General features: G+C 39.0%; 1 protein-coding gene across 1 annotated transcript; it reads left to right on the top strand.

Annotated features, from left to right (window-relative positions):
- Positions 1-15,218: 15,218 nt before the first annotated feature.
- Positions 15,219-20,194, top strand: ric3a (RIC3 acetylcholine receptor chaperone a). Its single transcript, XM_070835729.1, has 8 exons — positions 15,219-15,336; positions 17,511-17,728; positions 18,016-18,095; positions 18,264-18,268; positions 18,490-18,586; positions 19,044-19,201; positions 19,389-19,573; positions 19,631-20,194. The coding sequence occupies exons 1-8, from the start codon at positions 15,219-15,221 to the stop codon at positions 20,192-20,194; spliced, it is 1,425 nt and encodes a 474-aa protein (XP_070691830.1).
- Positions 20,195-23,823: the final 3,629 nt, after the last annotated feature.

Genomic DNA, 23,823 nt, shown 5'->3' with positions numbered 1-23,823 from the left:
ATCGGCTGCCGAGTGGATCAGGCAAAATTATTGTAATGAGACAAAATTTCCATACAACAGCAAAATGAGTTCATTACTCTAAGTTATATTGGTGAAGTAACCAAAAGAAACTGATGGTTTTATTAAGCTGGAATTGAATTTAAGCAATAAACAGAATTACACAAACAGCGAAATGTAATAATAATTACATTAGTGTTATCAAAAGGGTTATCAGAACGGCCCCTGCTGCTTCTTATTCATCACTTTCAGACAAAGATACTGCTTTTAAGCACTGTGATAGCTCTCGGTTCCTACGCTTAGTAGGCTGTTTGGAATTTGTACAGCTGCTCATCCGAATTGATCATAACCCCGTACACAGATGTAAAAACCCAGGTGGAAACCTAACACACCATGACCCGACAGTATGCTGATCAGAGTATCTTACATGTCCTTTTCCGCAAAGCTTTCTCTTGCTCTACCTGGGGGATCCCCAGGCATTTCTGGGACAGCTGGAAGATGTAGTCCCTCCAGCACATCCTGGGTCTGCCCTGGGGTCTCTCCCAGCTTAATAATTTGGTGGACACATCCGGTTCATAGGCACTGACTCCTCTCAAGATTATTTTATAATTGAAAGCATTTTAGATGAATTTGTGTGGAAATGGTGGGGTTTAGAAAATGAAAGGAAACTGACCTTGGATAGCATGATTAGTGTTTTTCCATGATTATAGCATGGGTTGACAATTTTAATGACAATCACACAATTAAGAGCACAACCTGCTTTGTCCTGAAGCTGTTGTCCATATCTTACGTATCCATTAAACAAAGTATAAGTGGTCGTTCCTCCTAAGGTTACCATCTCACTTGGTAGCTGGCTGTACTCTCCAGCTGTCCACTGAGGACTGCTTCAATGCATCCTCTACATCAGCTGATTATGCTATCTATCAAGCCCAGCTGTCACTGCCTATTTAAACCTTTGTCAAGTCCTGCATGCAATGCAGCCTGCAGTAAACCAAGTAATTGCACTTTTGTAATCCAACACCTGAACATCACTTGGCCTATTTCTAAAACAGATAAGCAAGGGGCGGCATTTAAAGAGTCACATTTTTGGGACTTGTGTTGCATTAATGGAGGCAAGGGGAATAGTCTTGATGACAAAAACACTGGTATCGAAAAGACCATTTTTTGTTTTTGTTGTAGTTACAGCAAGCTAATAGAAGGGAAAACAGATGCCAACTGCTTTTTTCTTGTTGCCAAGGCACAAACAGGATGCTGGCAGCTACAAAGATTCAATTATAAAAAGTACAGAAAATAATTAGAAAAAATAATAGCACTTGAAAAAAAAATGCCCCTCCAGAAATTGCGCATAACAATAAATCCGTTAATTAGCTCATTAATATTCAATTGGGGTCAGTGGACTTAATGGAACCTTTTTCATGGGCCAAGGAAATGTTTAACACTCACTTTTCCTCTGCCTGTTCTCATTATCAACTATGCACAGGCAGGCCTTATCAGTCCTCCAGATGGTGAGGAACAATGCAGCACCATTATCGTCTTACAGCAGCGTGTGTGCCTTGTAACCGGTGTGTGCCTGGGACAGTGAAGTATAGATACTGAGGCATTTAGTGTAATTGATATGTGGTATATATCGTATTGTTTAGGCCTGTTTGTTTGCTCTGCTGGTATTCAAGGCGAGAGGAGAGGCGAAGATTGATTTTCACCGCAGCCATTCCCGCTCTCACCACAGGTCACAGATAACTTGTCAATGCAGGTTTTTGGGCTGGTGTAAAATGCATCAAGGCTAAACTCTCTTGGGCATAGTAGAGGATAGGGAGTTTCATCTCTGCAAACAGAAGCCCTCTCATTGCGTTACCTTGTGCATGAGACAGATGTTTTATTCAACAAGTACATGGGATGGAGAGATGTCCAAGCAAAAGCCTTTTTCCATCTGTGCACTGCAGGGTTCGCATTCCCCAAATCATTTTTATGCTTCACAAATACAAACAAATGTCATTGACTGCATTGATAAATATATGTATATTTTTCTACTGTTAAATGTCCAGCCCAATTCTTTAAAAAAACCAATGATTATTTCATGTCAATGAAAAGACTGATGTATTGTAATCAAATGTCTTAAACTAAAATATCGTCTCAGCCTCAAAAACCAAGACTATATTGAAGAACACAATTTTAAGTTAATGTATGCCTACTAAGTATATGCAAATTCTAATCGTCCTTATGTTTCATTTGATGTGTACATAAAAGCATTTGCTCCTTTGAGTTAGCCTTCATCATTCATTTTGTCAGTGCATCTTATAGCCAGTCAATCTGATATTCTTTACTTCATTAAGACACCTTGTCTGGTGGCGAGGAGGATCCGACGGCTTGCTAGGTCTCTGCCTCTGCACTCTCTTTTTCTGAGCTTCTCAAAAGATTCAGATTACTTCAAGCTATTTCCCTCAACATACGGCATCGGCCTATCATCAGAAAGCAGACCAAGACAGAACCACTCATGCATACACAATTGGCCAGGAAATGACTGTGTCAAAATCTATGGTAAAGCCAAGTTTAATTAATGTAGGTATGATGAAAGCTAAGTTGTCACTATGGGGCATTTTAAACCAATGACATTTACATTGCCTTTGTTGGGATCTCTCCCAGAAATCAAGAACACCAAGTAATATGCTAGCAAGGATTTTACACTTCTGTGATTTTCTGAGCAGAGTAAATAATGCAATCTGCTTGGAAATCTTCATTCACTGACAGTCGAAAGGGAAATTGATGCCACTTGTTACAAATATTCAGTACATTTATTTTTTATCTGCATTTTCCATAACACTGTGGATTAATGTGCCTCAGTTCGGAAGACGAACCGTGACATCGTCATTTTCCATTAACATGCCCCATCTCTTGTATCCATCATTATATCTACAATAGTTAAATGTCAACCTTTTGAAAGCCAACATTTTTAGTCTCATCCAGGGTTATTCCCCTTAAAGATGAGGCAAAACATGGTAGCAAAGAGTTTGTTTTTGTCTCTGAAGCAAAGGCTGTGGATTTTTACGGTGATAAAGGCGGTTGCACTTGTTCTTAACATGTCAGTTTATTGACACTATGCTCACAGAAAAGGGGAGATTATTAGAAATGATAGATTATCACGGGAAAAAAAGAACATTTTTGCATCACTTCAGTGGTGCAGAAAAATACAGGGATGAGCTGAATGACTTAAAGGAGATTTTCCCACATCTTCTTGTCAACTAAGTGAAACTAAAGAAGGTACATAATAAAATTGAATTCGCCTGGCTGAGACAATGCAGGTAGGAGGATTTAACAATAAAAGCATTTCTAAACAAACAACTGACAATGTATTTCGGCTGTGAGAGCTAACAGAGCACAATGGCTTGGATTGAATGTGCTGAATCTGCTATGGCTATCCTACAAATAGAGGTGATCCTAAATCATGTGCTTAAAGGTTGCAGCTTGAGAGCCCAGGTGTCATGGATAATTCCTACTCAGATATCTATAGCCCTCACTATCTCACCCCATTCTCTCTCTCCTAGCTTAACTTCACCTCTGTCACTCTGTCAAACAGGCAAGCTGCCATCCTATTGATCCCCCCCAATCTCCAAACGCCCTACCCCCCCCCTCTCCTCAGGCCTAGGCGTGAGGGCAGTCACTAAACCTGTGGGCGAAAGGAAAGAGGACACTCCCTACTGAGTGCAATTGGGATTTGAGGAAGTTAAACACTTCTCAAGCACAAAATTTCAGCCTGGGCAGCAGAGAGGGGATTCTGTCCTCAGGCCCCCTCACGCTCACCTGATCAGAAGGTCAGTCCCATCAAGAAGGACTTCTTACCCATCTTGCACTCTCGCTGCCTTTCAGTAGATCTGGGAGGGCTCAGCTTTCTCATTTACTTCAAACACTGCTGTCAACAGTTTTTGCTGCTGTCCTTGACTCTAAAACCATACTGGATTCATATTTTGAGAATGGCAGACGGCAGGGGTGATGGGCAAAAGTGCAAAGGGGATGGAGACGGATAGCAGATGAGGTCTTACAGTTAAACAAAGAACTTCGATGGACAACATGAAACCGTAAATACATCGAATAAAACAATTCACAAAGACCATAAAGCAACTGAAATGGCAAAACAAAGTTGGTCTAAAAATGATCAAACTGGTTTCAGCCATTTTCTTGTGGACATGGAGGGTATTTATATTGACTAATGTGAACCACAACAGATCAAACAGATATCGAAAAGATAAAGCAGACATATCAACATGTATGCACTAGTTGTTGTTTATTATTATTAGATACAGGCCAATTCATGAGAGGGTTACAACATTACACTACACTTTACCCCATGTGTGTTCTGTACCATTCTTATGTAAAATCTTGGTTTTTCCCTTTGTACATGAACAAATGTTTCAGTGGCACAAATATTTACAAGTTTGGGCTTGTACAATATTTCCCTGCTTGTAAATGTAACCTCTAACAGGACACAGATGACACAGGACATAACAAAGGCAGCACAGGACAAAATAAGATGTGAAGGACCACACACATATGGAAAGATCACAGGAGGCACAGCAAGGGACTCAGGAGGTGCATTCATATAGAAGGTTAAGTAAGCAGATCAAATGCTCCATCGTGTATCATAATATGAAATATATCAAAAATAGAAAATACATGTTTTTTACCAGAAAAATGTTTAATATGAAGATTGCCCAAAGTCAGCTGGGATTGGCTCCAGGCCACCCCGCAACTCTAACAGATAGATAATGGATGGATGGATGGATGGATGGATATTGTTTACCAAATGTGAAAATAATATCAACGTAACAGAACTTGATGATTGATTCATTCTAAAGATGTAGCACTACTAGTAAATAACTGAAGGTGTCCTGCAGGTTACACAGACCTGAACACACAATGCAGAGGACAGATGGCAGGAGAAGACATTGTAGCCATTCAATATTGCAAGGCCCATTATATAGGATAAGACCCCGGACAAAGTCCAGGACAGGACACAAATTGGTCTAACCATCTACTGGCCCAACCGGTGAAAAAGTCTACTCTCCAAGTGTACTTTCCTCCTGTTCCCCGTTGGACTGTTAAACAGATTAGACCAGACAGGTCAACCTCAGGCTGCACTAAGTGACTACAAGTGGTTTGTTGGTCCCCAAAAACACTTCTGAACCTACAGTTGAAAGGTTTACATAGGACTTCCTCTTTTTTTTTTGTTGCTGTACCCCTGCGCCCTTTATCTATTCAGACCTGTGGGTCTCCCGTAACACAACCTGCAAGAGTGAAGGAGGGGTATTTAAGGCCAGATCACCACTACAAAAAGAGCCGCATGTTAACAAGAACAAGACAAGCACATTACGTTCAAACAATGCTGCGCTGCCTCCAATCCTGTGCTCTCTTTCACTCACTACATCCCACCCCCTCGGGGTTAGCAGACCTTCCTTCATGTTCAAAGATTATCTGTTAATCCAAAATGTGCAGGAGCATGAGACGGCAGGAAAGGGACCAATACTCTGGAGGGAGGGAGGGATGCATGGCTTTATTTGTTTGTTGGCTTTCATATTAATCCATTGGAACACAGTGCATTTTCTCCCTCTTTTCTGGGCATGTGTAAATGTTTTAGAGCCATTAAATGGAAGATGAAATTTTCAATGGATAGCATGTAAAAGTATTAATTGTAAAGACCATTATTTGGTGTCCATGAGGCTGAATCAGCTTAGCCACTCCATTCCCCATTTGCATACAAAATGCTTTATTTTGGCAATCAATGAAAGTGCTCCACTGTATGTGTGGCTTATCACATGCTTGCAGGAAATGGATTCCTTAGCCATCTCGTTAAATTCTGTTGATGCAGAACAATTTGAAACATGGCACAGGCAGCAATGACATTTAAAGATGCCTCGGCTTAATTATATTTTGCAAACATTTGGGCTGTTTGTCCTCGGGGATAAAGTGCCTCCACTACAAAGTTAACTTGTTAATAATTCAAAATGAATCTCTCTTTTTGTTGAGCACTAATCATTATCTCCTATTAGTGCTGGTTAAGGGCATTCAAGGTGTCTCAAACACACAGGGGAGACATGCTGCTACTTAACACTTGAATGAAGCACACACGTGCAGCTCAATGAACTTGGTAAATTTCATCAGAAATGTACAAGCACTAAAGTTCCAGGAAAATTTGCAACCTTTAAGTCCAGTACAGAGTACAGATACTGATGTGCACAAAAATAACCAAGTGAAAAAATGATTTGAATCAAAGCATGCAGTGCACACTCATAAAAAAATACTACCAGGAAACAGGAAAAGCAGATAGCAGAGTTTATGTAATTTCACCGCTAAAGGCTTGGTATGCTTAAAACCAACTCGTATGTTTTGTCGTCTGAACACAAGCATTTATGGCACCAATGGAAACAATTGGAAGGTGGAGCCAAAACCCTGCCATCATAGATGAGATGAATGTTCAAATGAGGTTAAGAGTACGTACTTCTACTTGTCTGCTTAAAGGCATTCACTTAATCTACTGTACAGACAGATTATACAATTGTTTGATTCATTGATTGAGAAAGAATTAATAGATATAAACTTATCATTTAAGCCATTTTTGTACAGGAAAAATTAAAAATGTGAGGATTTGCTTATCTTCTTGGTCTTGTGCTAACTGAATAGCTTTGGATTTTGGACTGATAATTGGACAAAACAAGACATTTGAAGAAATGTTACGGACATTTTTCCAAACAATCCATCTACTGATCAAGAAAATAACCAGCAGATTAATCAGTAATGAAAATAATGTTAGTTACATCCCTAAAGGTATATACTGCTAGTGTTAAAGTATTTTTTTCGAAAATGCATTGGCGTAGATTATTTAAAGAAATGCATATACAGGGTACAATCAACTAAGAAAGATAAAAGTGAATGCTCATATTCAAATTCTGTACAGCAAGAAGTGAGCATGTTTTGTTCATGATAGTCCTTAAATGCAACACAAATTTAAATTGAGATAGTGTCTATCTTTTTCTCGTGCTAATAAATTAAAGTGTGTAGAATGACAACCACACAACTAAAAGACAGTCATGGTCTGGCCTATATTGAAAAAGCATGTTTCAACTTCATTAATCCACCTCATTCCCTTTGCACAACTGTCTTTCTTCCACGAATGTACAGGATTCAAATTTGTGACAGTGTGTCCTTCTTGATACTCAAAGCCAGATGCATTCCCATCAATATCTGCAAAAGGAGGGAAAAAAATTAAACCTTCTCACAATATATACTGTAGGACTGCATTGATTTAATATACTGCCATAAGCCCTTGCTCCTACACTCGACATGCAATTTGGAAATAAATTGACTGATTTAGATAGAGGCACAGGGAGGAGTGGAAAAAAAAACCTGAGGTAAACCTGGTCTGCTACTATTGAGTAAGGTGACATTGCGCAACAAATCACTTGCATGAATAGAGAAAGAAAACGATTTCTATTTCTAAAAAGTAATTTTGTTTGGGGAAGGTGCGTTGATTGCCATGTATGTGAATCTATTCCTCACTCGACTCTAGGAGCATGAACATTTTATAAAAGTCAATGTTATATTTTGCTGTTAGCATAATAATCAGAAAGGCCAGACTTTCATCCAAAGAATAACAGAATCTCATTTATTCCAAGTACATAATAGAAGGCCAACTGCAACAGCCTATCTCTCCTTTGCTTTGTACAGTGCTGTGCTGGAGCAGAAATAGTTGACTTTTGCAGCAGCAGAGTCCATTGTGTTTTAATTGAGCCCAATGAAGAATAATTAAGTAATGAAAGGCTTGATAAGAGAGAGGCGCAGTAAACAGATAAAAGACAAGTGCTGGTATTAACAATATGGTACAGTGCAGAGTGAATTGGACATACCTCCAGTATGGCATCACTAAAAGAAGACAAAGAATCAAAGGCACCACCCAAAATGGGCCAACAGTCTGTATGTCATTTCTTAAAAGAGCTTGTGGCTGTGAATATGCTTGTGGTCAGATTCAAAATTTAATACTTCCCAGCTGGATTTTGGGAATGGGAGTGCACTGTGATATTTTCACCACTCTGACATTAGCGGGTTTTATTTTTTGAGTAATTGCACAGCTTGATGTGTACTCAGGGGTTTCCATGAGAACGATGAAAGTCTTATTTCAACAATGCTGCAATTATGGGGGAAATATGGGAATACATTTTGAGCCAGTTCACAGTTGAGTTGACTGGAATAATAGGAATAGAAAACAGAAACAGGGAGCATGGGTGAAAATGGCAATTCAAAACTCAACTGTCTTTAAAATACCAGCCTGTTATGAAAAAGAATCCTTACAGCTAAAATCCTTAATACCCTCTATGTGTCAAATACTGCAGCACATCCATATTACTTTGAAGTAGTTCATGGTGCCAAAATTTCCCAAACAGTGGTATCTGCTTTATTCAACATACAGCAACCATAATCTCTGTTGGCATCATATGCTGGTTGGCAGTGATAATCTATAATCCATTCATCCAGAGAGGGTACACAAATGCATATTTGTTTCCTAGGATTAAAAGCTTATAGAGAGTGTATGGCTTGGCCAATTATGTTCATCCATGCCAGCTATAACAGAATTTTCAGCTGTATTGTGGATACAGGCTGTTTTTAAAGTCACAAGGCAGTATCCCAAGTATTTGAAAACAAAGTGCAGACTAAAATCTTCCAATATTATTAGGATGGGAAAATCAAACGTATTATTTTACTTTTCAGCAGATAAGAACTTATTAACATTCACTTGATATCTCTGCCGTCGCACCTGCCTTGTGGTCAGTAGGTCAGCAGTTCATAGTCCAAGGCTACAAAGGTCTACAACCATTCAGAACACAAAGACACCTCAGACCACTGAGGCAAATCCTTCTGTCACCAAAACACAAAAACACAATCAAAAAAGTCTGAAAAGTATATAAAAATAAGCACATAAGTAGTAATATGGAATTTACTGTTAGGAAGAATGATCAGACGAGAACGGCCAACAGGCTCGCAGTTTTTACGAGACCACATTGCAAACAGTCATATAAAATATGTTTCATTTCAAATATCCACCCTGGAGCAATGATTTGACATTATACAATTAGCATCTCCTTGATGTCTGTCTTTAACCACAACTCACAACTTACACTAAGATTTTCAGTGTGCTAGTCAGGGTAAAATGGGGCTTTGACTATGAGATGTACTACAGGATACTATTCAAAAGGCTTTGATGATCTAGTATCATTTACCTCATAATCCCTTGTACTTTTATCACCAGAGTGGTCCTTACACACCTTGAAGACACTATTTTCTCTGTGGTGTACTTTGACCTTTTATAGTAGTTTATAGTAATGGTGAAGTAATCAGTTACGACTACCAGCATATCACACGTGAAGAGGACTTAATGGTCAAAAATATTTATCAAATAAGCCAAAGCACAACTTTATAAGAAACAACACTTTTTATACATCATTACACTATGCATTACTTTGTTTGATTACAATAAGTATATGAAGTGCTGTCTATTCCCTTGACAAATTTCAAATTGTCCTATATGCTGCTTTCTGCTCAGCAAAATTACCAGAGAAGGATAGCTTAATGTGAGTTATCTGTAGTTTTACTATTAGTTTGTTCCCTAAGGTTCCAGGACAATAAAATATATTTTCTTGTTGTGCCATACACCCAATCAGATGGCGGCTGTGCTTGGCTCATCTAAGGCATGCTTTTTAGTGAGCTATGTCTGTACTCGCAGAATTGGAGTTACATTGAGGTAACTGCTCCTTCATATGGGCACAGACCTCCACCCTTTCACAGTCTTTGCAATTAGTGGAAAACTAGGAAAGTATAGTGTACTCAAAATAGGGTCTGATGATGCAACCACAACTTCCAGGCCAACTTCATATTAAGTAAAAAAAATGATGTTTTGGTGGTAGAGAACCAACCAACAGGGACTCTCACAGCCCATGACATCTTAAAGATGAAATAGACAGAGGTGCTCCAGGTACCCCTCCTATCTCATCTTACAACAAAGCTATACAGGCCAGACAACACTCCCCTCTCTACAGCGCTAACCAAGGGAAATACAAAAGATCTAGAGGTCATAATAATTAGATATGACTGCACAAAGTGGGGTCATATTCTGACAGGGTATCAGGCCAGGGTTCTCAATAGGCCAAAGTTGCAGATTACATTGGGGTACCAAGCAAAAGACAGTAGGACTCATCCTCCAAAGCACCTCTTAACCATTTAATTAGCTGATAGCGCCTCACTGTGAGGCATTCAAAGCCTTTGTGGCCAGCTGCAATTGCTGCCACAAATATGACTAATGTGTGGAAATACAACCTGCGAGGATGCAAGAATATGAGTGTTCCCTTTGTAAAACAGAACATTTTTAGTTGATGCATCTGAACAAGAAAGAGGCAATAATGGATTTCTGACAAATTTCAGAGCACAGAGCAATGCAGTATGTTAGGTGGAATATGATAAATCCATAACATAACAGGTCTCCACAGTTTAGCAAAGATTTGATTGCTTCAATCTGAAACACGACTGCATCACTGTTTTAAAATGTGTGTCTAGACACGACTAGAGTAATAAAAAGTCTGCAGTATTTTGTAACATTATGTTTGAATTACTCAACACAGTTAATGAATTTGCATTTTCATAATAAATTACAAATATTTCAGATTTATTTGCCATCAGTGGCAGGGAATATTGAGCCATCCACTTCTGAATGTCTTGGATATGGTTATGATCTTCAAATCCCTCTGGGTTTTGAGGATTGCATAATAGGTAGAGCTGCATTTCATCTGCATAATAAAGAACACTGATGGTATGCAATTTGATTTGATAATATTGTATAATACAGAACTCAACAGGACCTAAATATGACCCTGGGGAACTCCACAAAGCATCCTACAGAAGAATGACCTCTTCATAACATTGAAGTGGTGTACTCAATCCTAAACCTTTTCAAAGCGATTGGCATGTCCACCACCTTAAGAAAGATTACATGATTAACAATGCCAAATACAGGACTGAGGTCAACAGATCGGATCAACAAATTGCAATAGCAAGTAATTACATGTAGGTTAAGTTGCATTATTTCAGTTTGGTAAGCCCCAAAACCTGACTGAATTTAATAAAAGGAGAATTTTCAATCATAGAAGAAAGCAATAAACATTCTCCAGAAGTCTGGTCTATGAGATTGGCCTATGAATATTTTCATCTCAGAGCTGATTCAAGAAATGTTGGACATTGACATTTCATTGATACATGATCTATCTAAACATTCATAACATTGGCTAGCTTGTTGAAATTAATCAGCCATACATAAAAACCCAGAGGGTAAAACTGTCAAGTCTCACTGAACAACAAATACACATTAAAATTTTGCAATATCACCTGTCTTTCACAACTGTGCAGGACCAGAAACAGAAAATATGTCTGCTACAAATGGAAAGAGAAGTGATAGCATGAAGAAAACAAATTGTTAAACATCAAAAGCCAATGTATAACTGTACAACTAACTACAAATGATTCATACTGAATTAAGGTGCGTGGAACATGTGTATGCAAGTCAAATCCAAGGAGGTATCAATAAAGCTCAAATACATATAGATGCAAAGATGAATTTCAAAGCAGGATTTATCAGCCTAATCTAATCACAAGGACTTCAAAGGACATTCTGACAGGTTTGTAAAAATATTCTGACAACTTTGTGTTTGCTTAGTTGACTATACACAGCGTCAAGTGTCACTTCATGTTGCTCTACTTCTCCTCAGCCTTTAGCAATCTCTAAATATGTATGCCTAAATTCTCTCTGAATCTGTTTGTAAACTAAGCTGTACAACAGCTCATCACCATTTTAGCTGTGTTTTCAATGTTTTTTTGCCTCTTGAATGCACAACTGTACTGTACTGTACTGTTTGGTACCCGCTGGGAGTAACAGTGTTGTCGTCCGTGTATGGTGATGTAAGGTGAATTACGTTCCTCTAACTAGGCAAGAACCACACCACTAATATTTGTATTACATGAATTCTATAAATGATATATCCAACCCCTGCGCTAACTGACTTATCCTGAAGGTTTAACACATTGATTACTGTTTCAGAAATCCTTTAGACTCTTGATAAGTATTCTGTGAAAGATCCATGTGGGAGTTATCATCTCTGCCAGGGACTTTTTACTAATAGGTCCTCTGGGTTCCACCTACTTGACCTTTGTGCATGTTTTTTTGAGTTTAAGTGATTAACTGGACTGCTGCGCCTTTTAAATGGCTACACATAACAGAAATGATGCCACAAATGGTTTGAAAAAATAAATAAAAAAACCCTACCATTTCAAACTCATTATAGTTAATTAAATTAGCATAGCTTTTATCGCATTTCAGACTGATGGCAGCAGGAGAATGAAAAAAAATAGGACTATTATATCACAATATATATATAATTAAAATCATGAATGTACTTAATTGTTATGCATCTTTCACTAACTACATTTTGCACCTACTCCATCCATAGTTTGATGACTGCATTTATGCCACATGGTTCACTCATTTTGTGTTCTTAATGTCTGTCCTCATTAATCTGTCATTTTCCACATCGCACCTTGTGGAAAATAAAGCTCCATGCTCATGAACTAATTTACTGAGCAAGGAAGTAACTATCTTATAATAAAAAGAAATATAATTACAGTGTTCCTAATATTGAGGCCCGCACACACGTCCCAATGGTGACGGTGACGTATTGTTTTTTAGAGCGGACTAAATATCAATATTGTAGCAACACATGAGCTGTGCCATCTCTAGTGAGTCCTTCTTAGTCACTAGATGCTAAAATTGTTAGACAAATCTATTAACCAGCATAAATTACATGATACTTGACTTTTGGGATTCTGAGTAGGTGATCTCCAGTCTTCCACATACCACACGTCTGTAACTGAGCCTGCACTGCCATCTGCTGCTCCTTGGTATCAAATACACACCAGAGGGTCTACTGACTAGATGGGCTGATAGGTCAAGTGCTGCATTCAAGTGCTCATCGTAAAAACCGAATTTCTAAATGCTAGCTGTGTATCCAAAGCCTTTGCTTGGGAATCATTAATGAATCCTTTGAAAATTACTTTTGGTGGGTGTTGTCTGTTATGTAGCATAGAAACATACAGAGAGACTTGCAGATCGGGGGTGTAGTCTCTTAATTTTGCTGTCTTTTTTTTTAACTACATACCTAAGTTTACAGCAAGTACTTCACCCTTTTAATGTTTAAAGATGCCACCATAAAACAACAGAGGATGCACGACAAGTCATGACAGCTCATAAAGTGGTGCACTTTCTATTAAAAGCCATCAGTGTGCCACTTTTACCAAACCTGAATTACAACTAGCTGGCTGGGAGCTGTCGTGAAATCGCACACTGGAATTGCCTCACATGTCAATCAGCAAAGCACTGATGAGTAAATCTCGTAACAGAGACAGCTGTCTTACCTTAAACCAGGTATTTTTTCACATCCGTCTCTAGACAAAAGCATCCACGACATCGTTCAAATTCAGGGCTCTCATTTATTTTCCTGCTTCAGCTTGCTGCTACAATAATATCATGACAAAACAAGAAGTTATTTCAAAAGGCTCATTTTTGAGAGACACGTTTTGACCTTGTGGCGCCTGTTAGAGGTAAAATACCCCCTGATTTAGTCACGTGTGTGTGTCTGTGTTTCATTAGTCGTTCAACATGTCCTGGTTGACCTTCATAAGTGTCGTTGTTTGAAAAACTGAAGTGATCTTACTGAGATCGTACCTCAGAGGGCCGAGGGAGCAAGTGAGCGACAATGGTCACATCAGAGGTGTATATCACCCACAATGCATTGCAGTTATCCATTTAATGCATCCTTATTGGATACCTTGGGCTGAAAGTGTAGGGCTGTGTTCAGAACATACAAACATACTGCCTACTACCTACTCAAACAGTATGGACTGCACACTGCAGACTAAATGAATGTTTAAGTATGCCATTACCAGCAGACTGTTCGCACTCACGCATGCTCAAGCAATACATCTTCTCTGCATCCCACGACTGTATTAATCTCGACATCCCAATCCAAGCTAAAGCAACATTAACTCTTCCTCTCTAAAAAATATTTTTTGGTATTGTTTTGCGGTAAACCATAAATATTGAATATTTTAGTGTTAAATATGTTTTCTACAGTGCATTATGTGCGTTTCCTCTTAACTGTACCTTAAAGTCCTGCAGGGTCCGGAGTAGCTTCTGCTTCACATTCACTCGCCAGTGATTTGCTGTGCAAAAATGAACATTCTGATTAATAGTGGATGAGTTGCGGTGGGTGAAATAACTCTAGCAAGTAGAGACAGAAAGGTTCATGTACGGTCTCTAATTTTGAGAAAATGGTCCATTGTGCTGGGGGGGATAATTTATGCGTACATAATCTGTGTATCACTCCTCGCCATCATTCTTATTTATTTAATAAAAACCACACCTCTCACCAGCCACACCGTGGCGCTAGAACCGACAGTCTGAAGAGATGCATTGCATTTTGAGGGTTAGCTCACAGTGCATACTTAGAAATTCTGTCTGATATAGTATACATCCAGGTTCTTCCCGTCTACACAAAATCCACATGCCATGCAGTTGAGACGCATTCCATACTCAATTTGACATCATACTTGGCATGAATAGAGCATTAGTTTGTCCTTCTGAACACAGCCCAGGTGTAGAGCAGGTGTGTTCCTCCCCCACCCAGCTTTCCTCTGCTCTCCAAGTGGCCAAAATACGCTGTTACATAACACCAAGGGCCGAGGATAAGTGAATGAAGGGAGGTGGAACTACTAATCTAATGATCTATGTGAATATGCGTGCATCAAACGTCAGCACAAAGCTAAATATCTTAGTCCATCATGTTACTAAACAAAATTTATTGATGATTGAAGATTGAAGGTTGTGGTTTTTATTTGTATTTGAGACAAAATAAATAATGATGGAGAATAATAATAGATAATAATAATAATAATGACGCACTAGGCCTGCTGAGTCCCCCCTTAGGGGATTTGTAGTCCATATTTCAAACAGCACTTGAAAGCAGCTGGTCTAATCTGGTCTAATCTGGACAGGAGCGTCACCAGATGAGAGATGACATCTGTGGACACTAGCTTTACTGTTCAAGTGAAATAAACGCCCGGCTGTCATTTTCTGAGACAAAATGTCTATAACAACTTGCCAGAAGGTTACTCTGATATCATGCTCTGTTCTCTGTATTTCTCTCTTCCTGCCCAGAATGCTTTTACCCAGAGGGAAAAAGGAGATGGGGCAGCCTGGGGGTAAGGCGGCTTATCAGATCATCATCCATCCATCCATCTCCGATGTCTTTTTCGTTGCTGCTGCTGCTGCTGTTGTTGTTGTTGTTGTTGTTGTTGCCAGCTGTTCTGACTATGCGGAGTGCGTCAGGCCTAGAGCCCCATCAAAGTGTACACATGCTCGTCGTAATGTTACCCAATGGATAAGAAGTTAGAACGAAAAACTGGACTTTATATTTAAGAATATGTGTATAGTACATGCACTAACAATTTGAATATATGGAATGTATTTACACATGCACATTTACTAGTGTTCAAATATGTTGTTTATATATTCATTTATACTTTGTAATATATGTCAACAATAGATAGATAAATAGATTTTAAGTGGCCTACATATTAAATACAGTACTGTAGAACTGAAACTCTGGTAGGGTTGCGTGTTCCTGTTATTATTTGATGCTTTTCCACCTCATGTCCACCATTGAAGCACTGGCAGAGATTAAGCTGCTGCGTTTGTTGGTAAGTCAGACTAAAGATGGACGTGGACATGAATTCATAGGTCTATTTTAATCACTGTACTTGAACATTAGTAAATAGACGGGTCTATTTACTAATCTAGGGATTTGGTGTATGCACATGTGTAAAGGAACTGTGAGAATCAGTCATTCATTCCTATAGGGCCACTTCTTACCACATATACACTTAGAGAGACTTGTTGGTGAACCAAAGAAATGCAAAACCTCTTAAAGACAGTCCTTGAGCCTGTATGTAGAACAACTCTGTAAGCATTATTTTTAATTGTACACCAAAATGTTTCATGGGAAACGGGGAAAAAAAAACCTATACTTCCTATATAAAAACCATGTGGCTGTACATAAACAAATTAAACAGCAATGCTGCAGTCAAAGCCAAGAAAGACTTTCTTTTAAAGGCATTGTCCAGAAAGGGAACTGAGCCATTTGCAGAGCAAGTTGAGCCATTTTGAACAACAGCACTGTCAAGGATATTTTAAAAGTGGAGCAACTCTCTTGTTTAATGTCATCTAATGTCTAAAAACAGCAATTTTTAATTCACATCTTGTGATTTTATACAGTAAAATAATTCCATGGGTTTTGATAAAAAGCTCACATATTTTATCACAGCCTAGTAATAATTCAAATGTGTGAAGGTTGAATCATTTGAAAACAGCCACATACAAATCAAGCTATAATACAGACTAAAAACTATAATGCTGGAAACTGGCAACCCAAAATATAACTGCACCAAATCTGTTAGGAACAAAGTCATCATCTCAGTTTCTTACCTTGTGACTCCAAACAGAGATGCATCTTTCTCCTCTTCAAGGAAACCATGACAGCTCTGTGGTTGGTAGCAATTCAGTAGTTGTCTGTGTTGGTCAATTACACTCCATTGTTGCTGGTAATGATAACAACAGCTAATATTGCTTCACCGAGCCACCAACAGATGGCACATTTTCACTTACAATTTTGTGACTACGAGCTTTATATATTATACATTATGACTGTTTGAGGTGTATCCCCTTTCTATGTTGTGATAACGATAGTTACTCCGTGTTGAAGAGCACTTGTTACAACCATTTTCAACTTTAGTTTGCGGTCCAGCTAGCTTAAAACAGACTGTAACTTTATTAAGCGGTTAGCTGCCGCCTCACAGCAGGAGCCGCCTACGCAGCGGCTACGTCAGTGGGGAGCTGGTTTGTAATTGGTGGCGCAGACTGTCGATCATAATGAACAGCATATGATTGGTTCAAAAAATTTGCTTTATCAAATTGAGTTCTCAATATTTAGCTAAAATGTTATTGTGGTTTTGAATAGTAATATTTTAAAAGACATCCTCACGTTATGAAATGTAGAATGTCGTAAAATACATTCTGTACAACAATTACTGAAAGTTTCTTGTCCTCGTACAGAAAATCAGGAAGTAATTTCCATGACAGTTTGATCAGAATCACAGTTCCCAAATGATATATATGTGTTGTATATATTTTATATATTTATATAAATATATCTAATAAATATACCAGTGAGTGACTTAATTGGGCAAATTTCCAAATTGTAGGAAACTTGCAATTCTGGCAACAACATCATTTCATTTCTTAACAATCAAGGATGTAATTGTCTACACACTCCCAGCTATTGCATGACTCATTCCTGACTGATTTTTGTCTCCTCCAGTTGGACCTGGCTTCTACCCTCCTGTGATGCATCAGCTGTCAATGCCAGAGGACCGGGAACGGTGGGGTGTGGACCCCTCGTATTCCATAGCGCACAGTGCTGAGGCCATGGCCAAAGTAAAAGGCGTTGGACGAGGCAAAAAATACAACCTGATGGCTCAAGTGATACCCATTTATGGCTTTGGGATCCTTCTTTACATCCTCTACATAATCTATAAGGTAGTTGACCTTACTGACGTGCATTGCAGGCAGGTTGTATGAATATGAAATACTACTCTTTGTATAGAGTGCCGCATATGAATATGAAGTGGTATCCTGCAGCTTTACACCTTACCATTATATGTTGCACTATACTGTATGTCATTTAAATACAGCTTAATGAGAAATATGGAGATTTCTGTGACAATACTTACTGTGTGCTTTCTTCACATTTAGAGATTCTTTAAAACTACTAATTGTGTATTGCTATGCTGTATTACTCTGATCAAAATCACTTTTGTGCACAGCTGACGTGTAAGGGGAAGACTACAAAAGCAGCAATGTACACTACAGTAACCAAAGCAAACACGGAGAATAGGACTTGTAAGTACCTTCAACCGTGTAGGCCTCAAGTATTTCTGACATGTAATACCAAAAAAAAAAGTTTCTTGGTGAAGTTAAACAATGCTTGTGTTTGATGTGTTCTCAGACATTAGGCTTTTTCTTAACATATGCTTATTCATCAGTGACATGAAGTTCTTCATTGAAAGAAAAGTAAAAGTACAGTGGTAAAATGTTCTTAATGTAAAGGGAGTTGGGCGTGTAAACCGCACTATTGTCTACACTATGCAGCAGTACCACACATCCCTTAGCATTTGAGTGTGTGTTAGTGTACAGATAAATGTACGTGCCTGCATAGAATACATCCACATAGGCCTACTGTTTACATACAAATGCATTCAATTCTGCTATTAAAACTATGTTTTCTCGCATAAATCTAGTAAGCGACTACGAGCTCGCCAAGCTTCAGGAGAAACTTCTGTACACAGAAAGGATGATGGAGAGAATTGTTTCTGGAAAGCGTCGTGATTCTGAGAGGTGTGACTTATTTTTCTCTTAACATCCTGCTTTTCACTGCCCACAGCTAAGAATGACCAGAAAACATACTTCATATTGGGATCAGTCAGCATAGAAAAAGGTGGAAATGCCACTGGCATATTTTTACTTAACAGCTACTGCTAATGCTTTTTTTTTTAATGTTTTTTAAAGTCATATAAAAGCATACATTATTTAGAAAGTCCAAGTTCAAGTTTCTAGTTGTACCTTACTGACATACTGATGCTAAATAATTCTTTTTTAACATGACTCAGTAATGTCGTCAAAGTAATTTCTATTTGTCACAATTCGTTAACACAGAGAACATCATCTCACTCAGTAAGTGCTTTGAAAAATCTGGAAGAATGAGGAAACCATGACCCAAGAGATAATATGTATTGTAACTATGTACAGCAATTGAATGTAATAAGAATGAAACTGTATCTGCATGGCTCTCTAGTGGCAAAAGGAGGAAGAGTAAGTCTTCAACATCAAAGAAAGAGGAGAAATTACTCAAACAGCTCAGACAGATCACACAGCTGATGCAAGAGGGCCGGCTGGAGGCAGCCTCCCCGGAGATGGAGGCTGAGATGGTCCCCTACGGTGCAGACTGGGAAGGTACACGTCTAAATCGGAATCTCCAAGCTGCTCACATTACTTTACAAAATGTGCATTTGCTGCACTTACAGTAGCAGATTTGTCTCCAGAGCATTCAAATGCATTTTTAATTCAAAAAGGTTGTTTTATGCTGCCAAAATCTCTTACTGTATATCAAATTATGTTTGTTTTGCGAACACCAATGCAGGCTACCCAGAGGAGACCTACCCAGAGTACGATGACACCTTTGAGAGACGTGGATTTAACACCATTACGCTGGAGGTACCCACCAACCAGCCCACCGCCGAGGCCCTGGCAGAGAGGATGGAGCAAGAGGAGGAAGAGATTATGGCGAGGAAACTATCCATAGTGAAAGAGGAAGAAGAAGAGGAGGTGGACAGACGGGGCGAGGGGGAGGGGGAGGAGGAAGATGAGGATAAAGAGGAAGAGGAAGAGGAGGAAGATGAGGATAAAGAGGAGGAGGAGGAGGAGGAGGAAGTAGAGGAAAACATAGAGGAGGAGGAAGAGGAGGAGGAGGAGGAGGAAGAAGAAGCAGAGAAACGGCTGTTGCTCTGTCCTCCTTCATTCCAGCCAGCTGCAGAAGGAAAGCAGGAGAGAATCGGTTTGGAGGTGAGCAAAGAGCTCCAGCTACAGGGGAAGAAGCAAATCAGTTTTAGTGACCACAAAGATGTGTTCCACTACCCCAAAGAGGAAACCTTTGACGAGGAGGAGGAGGAGGAGGAGGAGGAGAGGGAGGATGAGGTGGAGGAAGAGGATGAGGGGACAGAGGTGGAGGAGGAAGAGGAGGAGGAAGGTGATGAGGATGATCCAGTGATGGAGGCAGAGAGCCTGCTGTTCAGCTGCGAGGCGGCTCCCAACCCGGAGGAGGAAGCAGAGGAGGATGAGGAAGAGTATTTGTTAATGACGGCTGAGGGCGACGACTCCATCCACGCAGACGTGCCGAAAGAAGTCGGAGTGAGTGGGCTGAGGATGCGGAACAGGAGGGAGACGTAAAGGACTTTTCCACGTACCTAAAATGAGATTTTAAACACACAGTGAACTCAATCTTCCTCAAATTTTAATTACTGAGCCCTTATATGAGTAAAATATGGAACTCAAGCTAAACATAGACATACAACGGTGTCCTGAAGTGACACTTTATACAAACAATAGTCTCCTTTCACACCAGAGCCTCTGATGCTTGTTATGTATATTTTCACTCTTGTATGTCCAATTTCAATCTGATATCCACAACAGTTTAAAAAAAAAAACCTCAAGGAGCAGTCACAATTGTTAGTTTTTCTCCTCAGAGAGCTCCCCTCATTTCCTTTTCTAGGAAAACATATTTGGAACATATATTTTTTTCTGATATACATCACACTCAATGACAGGCTTTCCTTTAAAGGGCTTGCACACCCATGGAACACCCACACTGGTGTGTTTCCTCTCGTTTGCCTGATTAGACCTCTCTTTAGGCCTTCCAAAGGAAGCAGTTTTCGACCCACATAATTACACATAATGACACTATTGTTATCACTTTTGAATCAGAAAAAACGTGTCACGTGTTCCACAGAAGCCATGGTTGCTCACAGCAGGAACAGAGAATCGAGACTTTCCTATAAATTATAAATATTAAGTCGTTTTTGAGTGTGCTTTGGCATTGTCAAGCAATATCTGGCTCCACCTGGTGGTCCAACACGGTTCCACTCTTGGGGATGCTCCCGGTAATGCGGCATGAGAGCAACAAGATAAATAACATCCATGGAGCATTGCAAATAACCCACCCAGCACAAATGATCATAGAAATAGGAAGTCCTCAGGAGGCACAGAATCAGAGCAGAAACACACACATATATATATATATATATATATATATATATATAAAATCAAAGCAGGTGTCAATGTACAGACTAAATGTGAGCACAAAGATTTATAAATACAAAGCAGTGCAGTTGGATGTAGTAAAATAGCTCACTACAGCACAACTGCAGCTGCAAATGTCCTGCTAACATTAAGTCATTAGCTGCTTTTCACACTGCAGTCTCTAGTGATCGATGTAATTAAGTTACACTTTATTAAGCGCTGCAGAGAAATCCGTCCTCTGCACTTGATCCATTCTAACTGTTTAGGAGCAGTGAGCTGCCTTAGCAGTTCTGCCATAGTGTCATTTAAAAAGTAGTGACATTATGACAGACAGAGGGTGGGACTGAAAGGTGATGGTAAATGATTTTCACATGGAGCAAAAAAAAAGCTGGTTATTTCAGTTTTCAGTTTGACAGTTTATGTAGTATTCGTGACTCCGTTTTGTTAGTCAGCATCTGTAGCACATCGTTCTAGCGTTCCTGCAGCTACCAGCAGACCTTTCTCACTGTGGACGTTATGACTTATTAGTGTAGCTAATAACACTAACAATGGCAGCAATGCGAGTTCTGGCGCTGAGCATGTTGTCTCACTTGTGAGCACACCTGAACAGACACCTGATTCTTCCAGTATGAAAGGTCAAAATATCAAGAAAGGTTGACTTTAGTTATATTTTTTTTACCTTTGTAGGGAACAATACATTTTAAAATGATTTATGAACTAGTTATATCATATTGTATATAGCACTTTTTAGTTACAAGTTTAGGGTGATAGCTGTTAAAAAATCCTCGGCATGTACTTCTCTAAGACGCCTTTGACATCTATTTTTGAACACAAGCAGTGTGTCATGAGTGTGTTAGTGGAAAACGTCATGAGATGTCTAAAGCTCGCAAAGTACATTTAAAAAGACATTCTTTTTTTTTTTCAAATTGTAGATAATCAAGGACAGACATAAAGAATGTAACAGCCTGAATGTTAGTCTCAGGAAAAAGGACTCATTTATGAGTGGATGTAATGGTAACAAACAGCAACCCCCATTGTCAGATGTCGCTCTCTGATCATAAAAAAAACACAGAAGAAAGGACCAGCAAAAGAAAACAACAAATCATGTGAAATGCAGCTTTAACCAGTCACAATAGGATTTCACATCTGTCTGTTTCCATTGTTTGATTGTTATCCCAGACATCTCTGTAATGTTGGAACTGTTTTGTGTTGAGAGTGACAGCGTAGCACTAAGCAGTGGATCCTGTTAGTCTGCCCAAAACCCTGCCTGCTACTCCAAATGAATGTATTTTAATAGCCATTTGCAACCTTTTCAGTTCACTTTGTTGTAACCAATTCCAGGCAACAAGAAAGCAACTCCAAATAAAGCGTTTCTGCATGTATTTTATGTTTTCTGGGACTGGACTTTATTAGCGAAAAGAGATGACATGTTCGCTGTTGATCTTGTTTTGAAAGAGGAGGCAAAAAGAATAAACTGCATCAAATTCATAAACATGTAATTCAAAAGAGTACAGTAGCTTTCATATCTGGCTTTTTTTTTTTGTTGAGAGAACAGAACGCGTTTTTTGACTTACTGAAGTTTTATTTTTTTCTATGATCAAAGGACTGTGTCTATACCACCACAGTAAATTGTACACCGTTTACTGTACATTACAACGAGAGCACTGAAAACAAAAAGTGAAAGAACCTTTGGTTCCTGGACACGTATGAAAAGCAGACTTTACAGCAAGAGTATCAACAATTTTAAAATAGAAATTTAAAATAGTTAGAACACAATTGAGTACAAGAATAGCACATTTGATAAAGATTTCCTCATAACCCACAGTAACAATAGCGGTATTAGAGATTGTTCTTTGCCTTGATTCAGCATTTTTTAAAGGTCATAAAATACAAAATTCTATCATATATTTGAGAAAGGATGCGGCCCCATAAGGAGCAGGAGGAATAATATTTTGAGTAAAAATGTGAACAGCAACACCCACACGATATAGAAACGTACAGCCAGTCAGATGAGGAATGTGCCAAACTCCAACTCAGCGGAGCATAAAATTAATCAAAGATGTAGAGAGCAAGAGATGAAATATGCAAGTGTGGAAGTTGTGTGAAATTCACATTGTTTCTGTGTGTTTGTTGGCAGTCTGTGTTCAGTATTTTTTTTATTTCCAGGTGGGAGACATCAGAAGATGTGAGCACAACTTTAAGCCTGAGTGCCTTGGATATTAAATCTGCTGCCTGATTTACAGTGCAGTGTCAGTAAATTCGCTTTTTTTATAGTTTCATGTGTTGTTGCACTTTGGATTATTATGTTCTGGAAGTTTTGCAACTCCACATTAGTCAACTGAATTCAAAGTAGCTACAGATGCATGTGAGGACAGCAAGAATAGCAAAGACCAGTTCAAGCTCGGCTCATTTTAGGGCCAAAGCGTAACACTGGAATTAGCCTTCAAAGGCACAATAATGTATGTACAGCTATATCTCATCCACTACAGACTTCAAAGTAAAGTGCACCATCATCCTATACATTCACATACATGACACTGTGACACGATATTGTATAGGGTACACAGCACAGTGTAACATGCCTTTGCCCTGGTCACGTCCAAATCGCTAATTGTTTTGTGTGGATATAAGAGATATTCCTTTTTGCGATGCTAATTTATGTGCTTGCAGCTCCTTTGAGCCAACACTGCTGAAATTCTTGCGAATGATAACAGAAAACAAAATGAACATGTAATAAATACATAAATAACAAAATAAATATACTGTGACGTGCATGATAT

This window comes from Pempheris klunzingeri, chromosome 1 (assembly GCF_042242105.1).
Source record: "Pempheris klunzingeri isolate RE-2024b chromosome 1, fPemKlu1.hap1, whole genome shotgun sequence".
Classification (NCBI taxonomy): domain Eukaryota; kingdom Metazoa; phylum Chordata; class Actinopteri; order Acropomatiformes; family Pempheridae; genus Pempheris; species Pempheris klunzingeri.
Note: the sequence above shows the minus strand (reverse complement) of the source record. Positions and strands in the feature narration are given on the sequence as shown.

Excerpts from the sequence above, each read along its gene's own strand:
- ric3a (XM_070835729.1), top strand. The coding sequence starts at position 15,219 with ATGTCTATAACAACTTGCCAGAAGGTTACTCTGATATCATGCTCTGTT. Across the intron at positions 18,587-19,043 it reads AAGCGTCGTGATTCTGAGAG|TGGCAAAAGGAGGAAGAGTA; the intron begins GTGTGACTTATT and ends ATGGCTCTCTAG. Across the intron at positions 19,574-19,630 it reads AAGAGGAAGAAGAAGAGGAG|GAAGAGGAGGAAGATGAGGA; the intron begins GTGGACAGACGG and ends AAAGAGGAAGAG.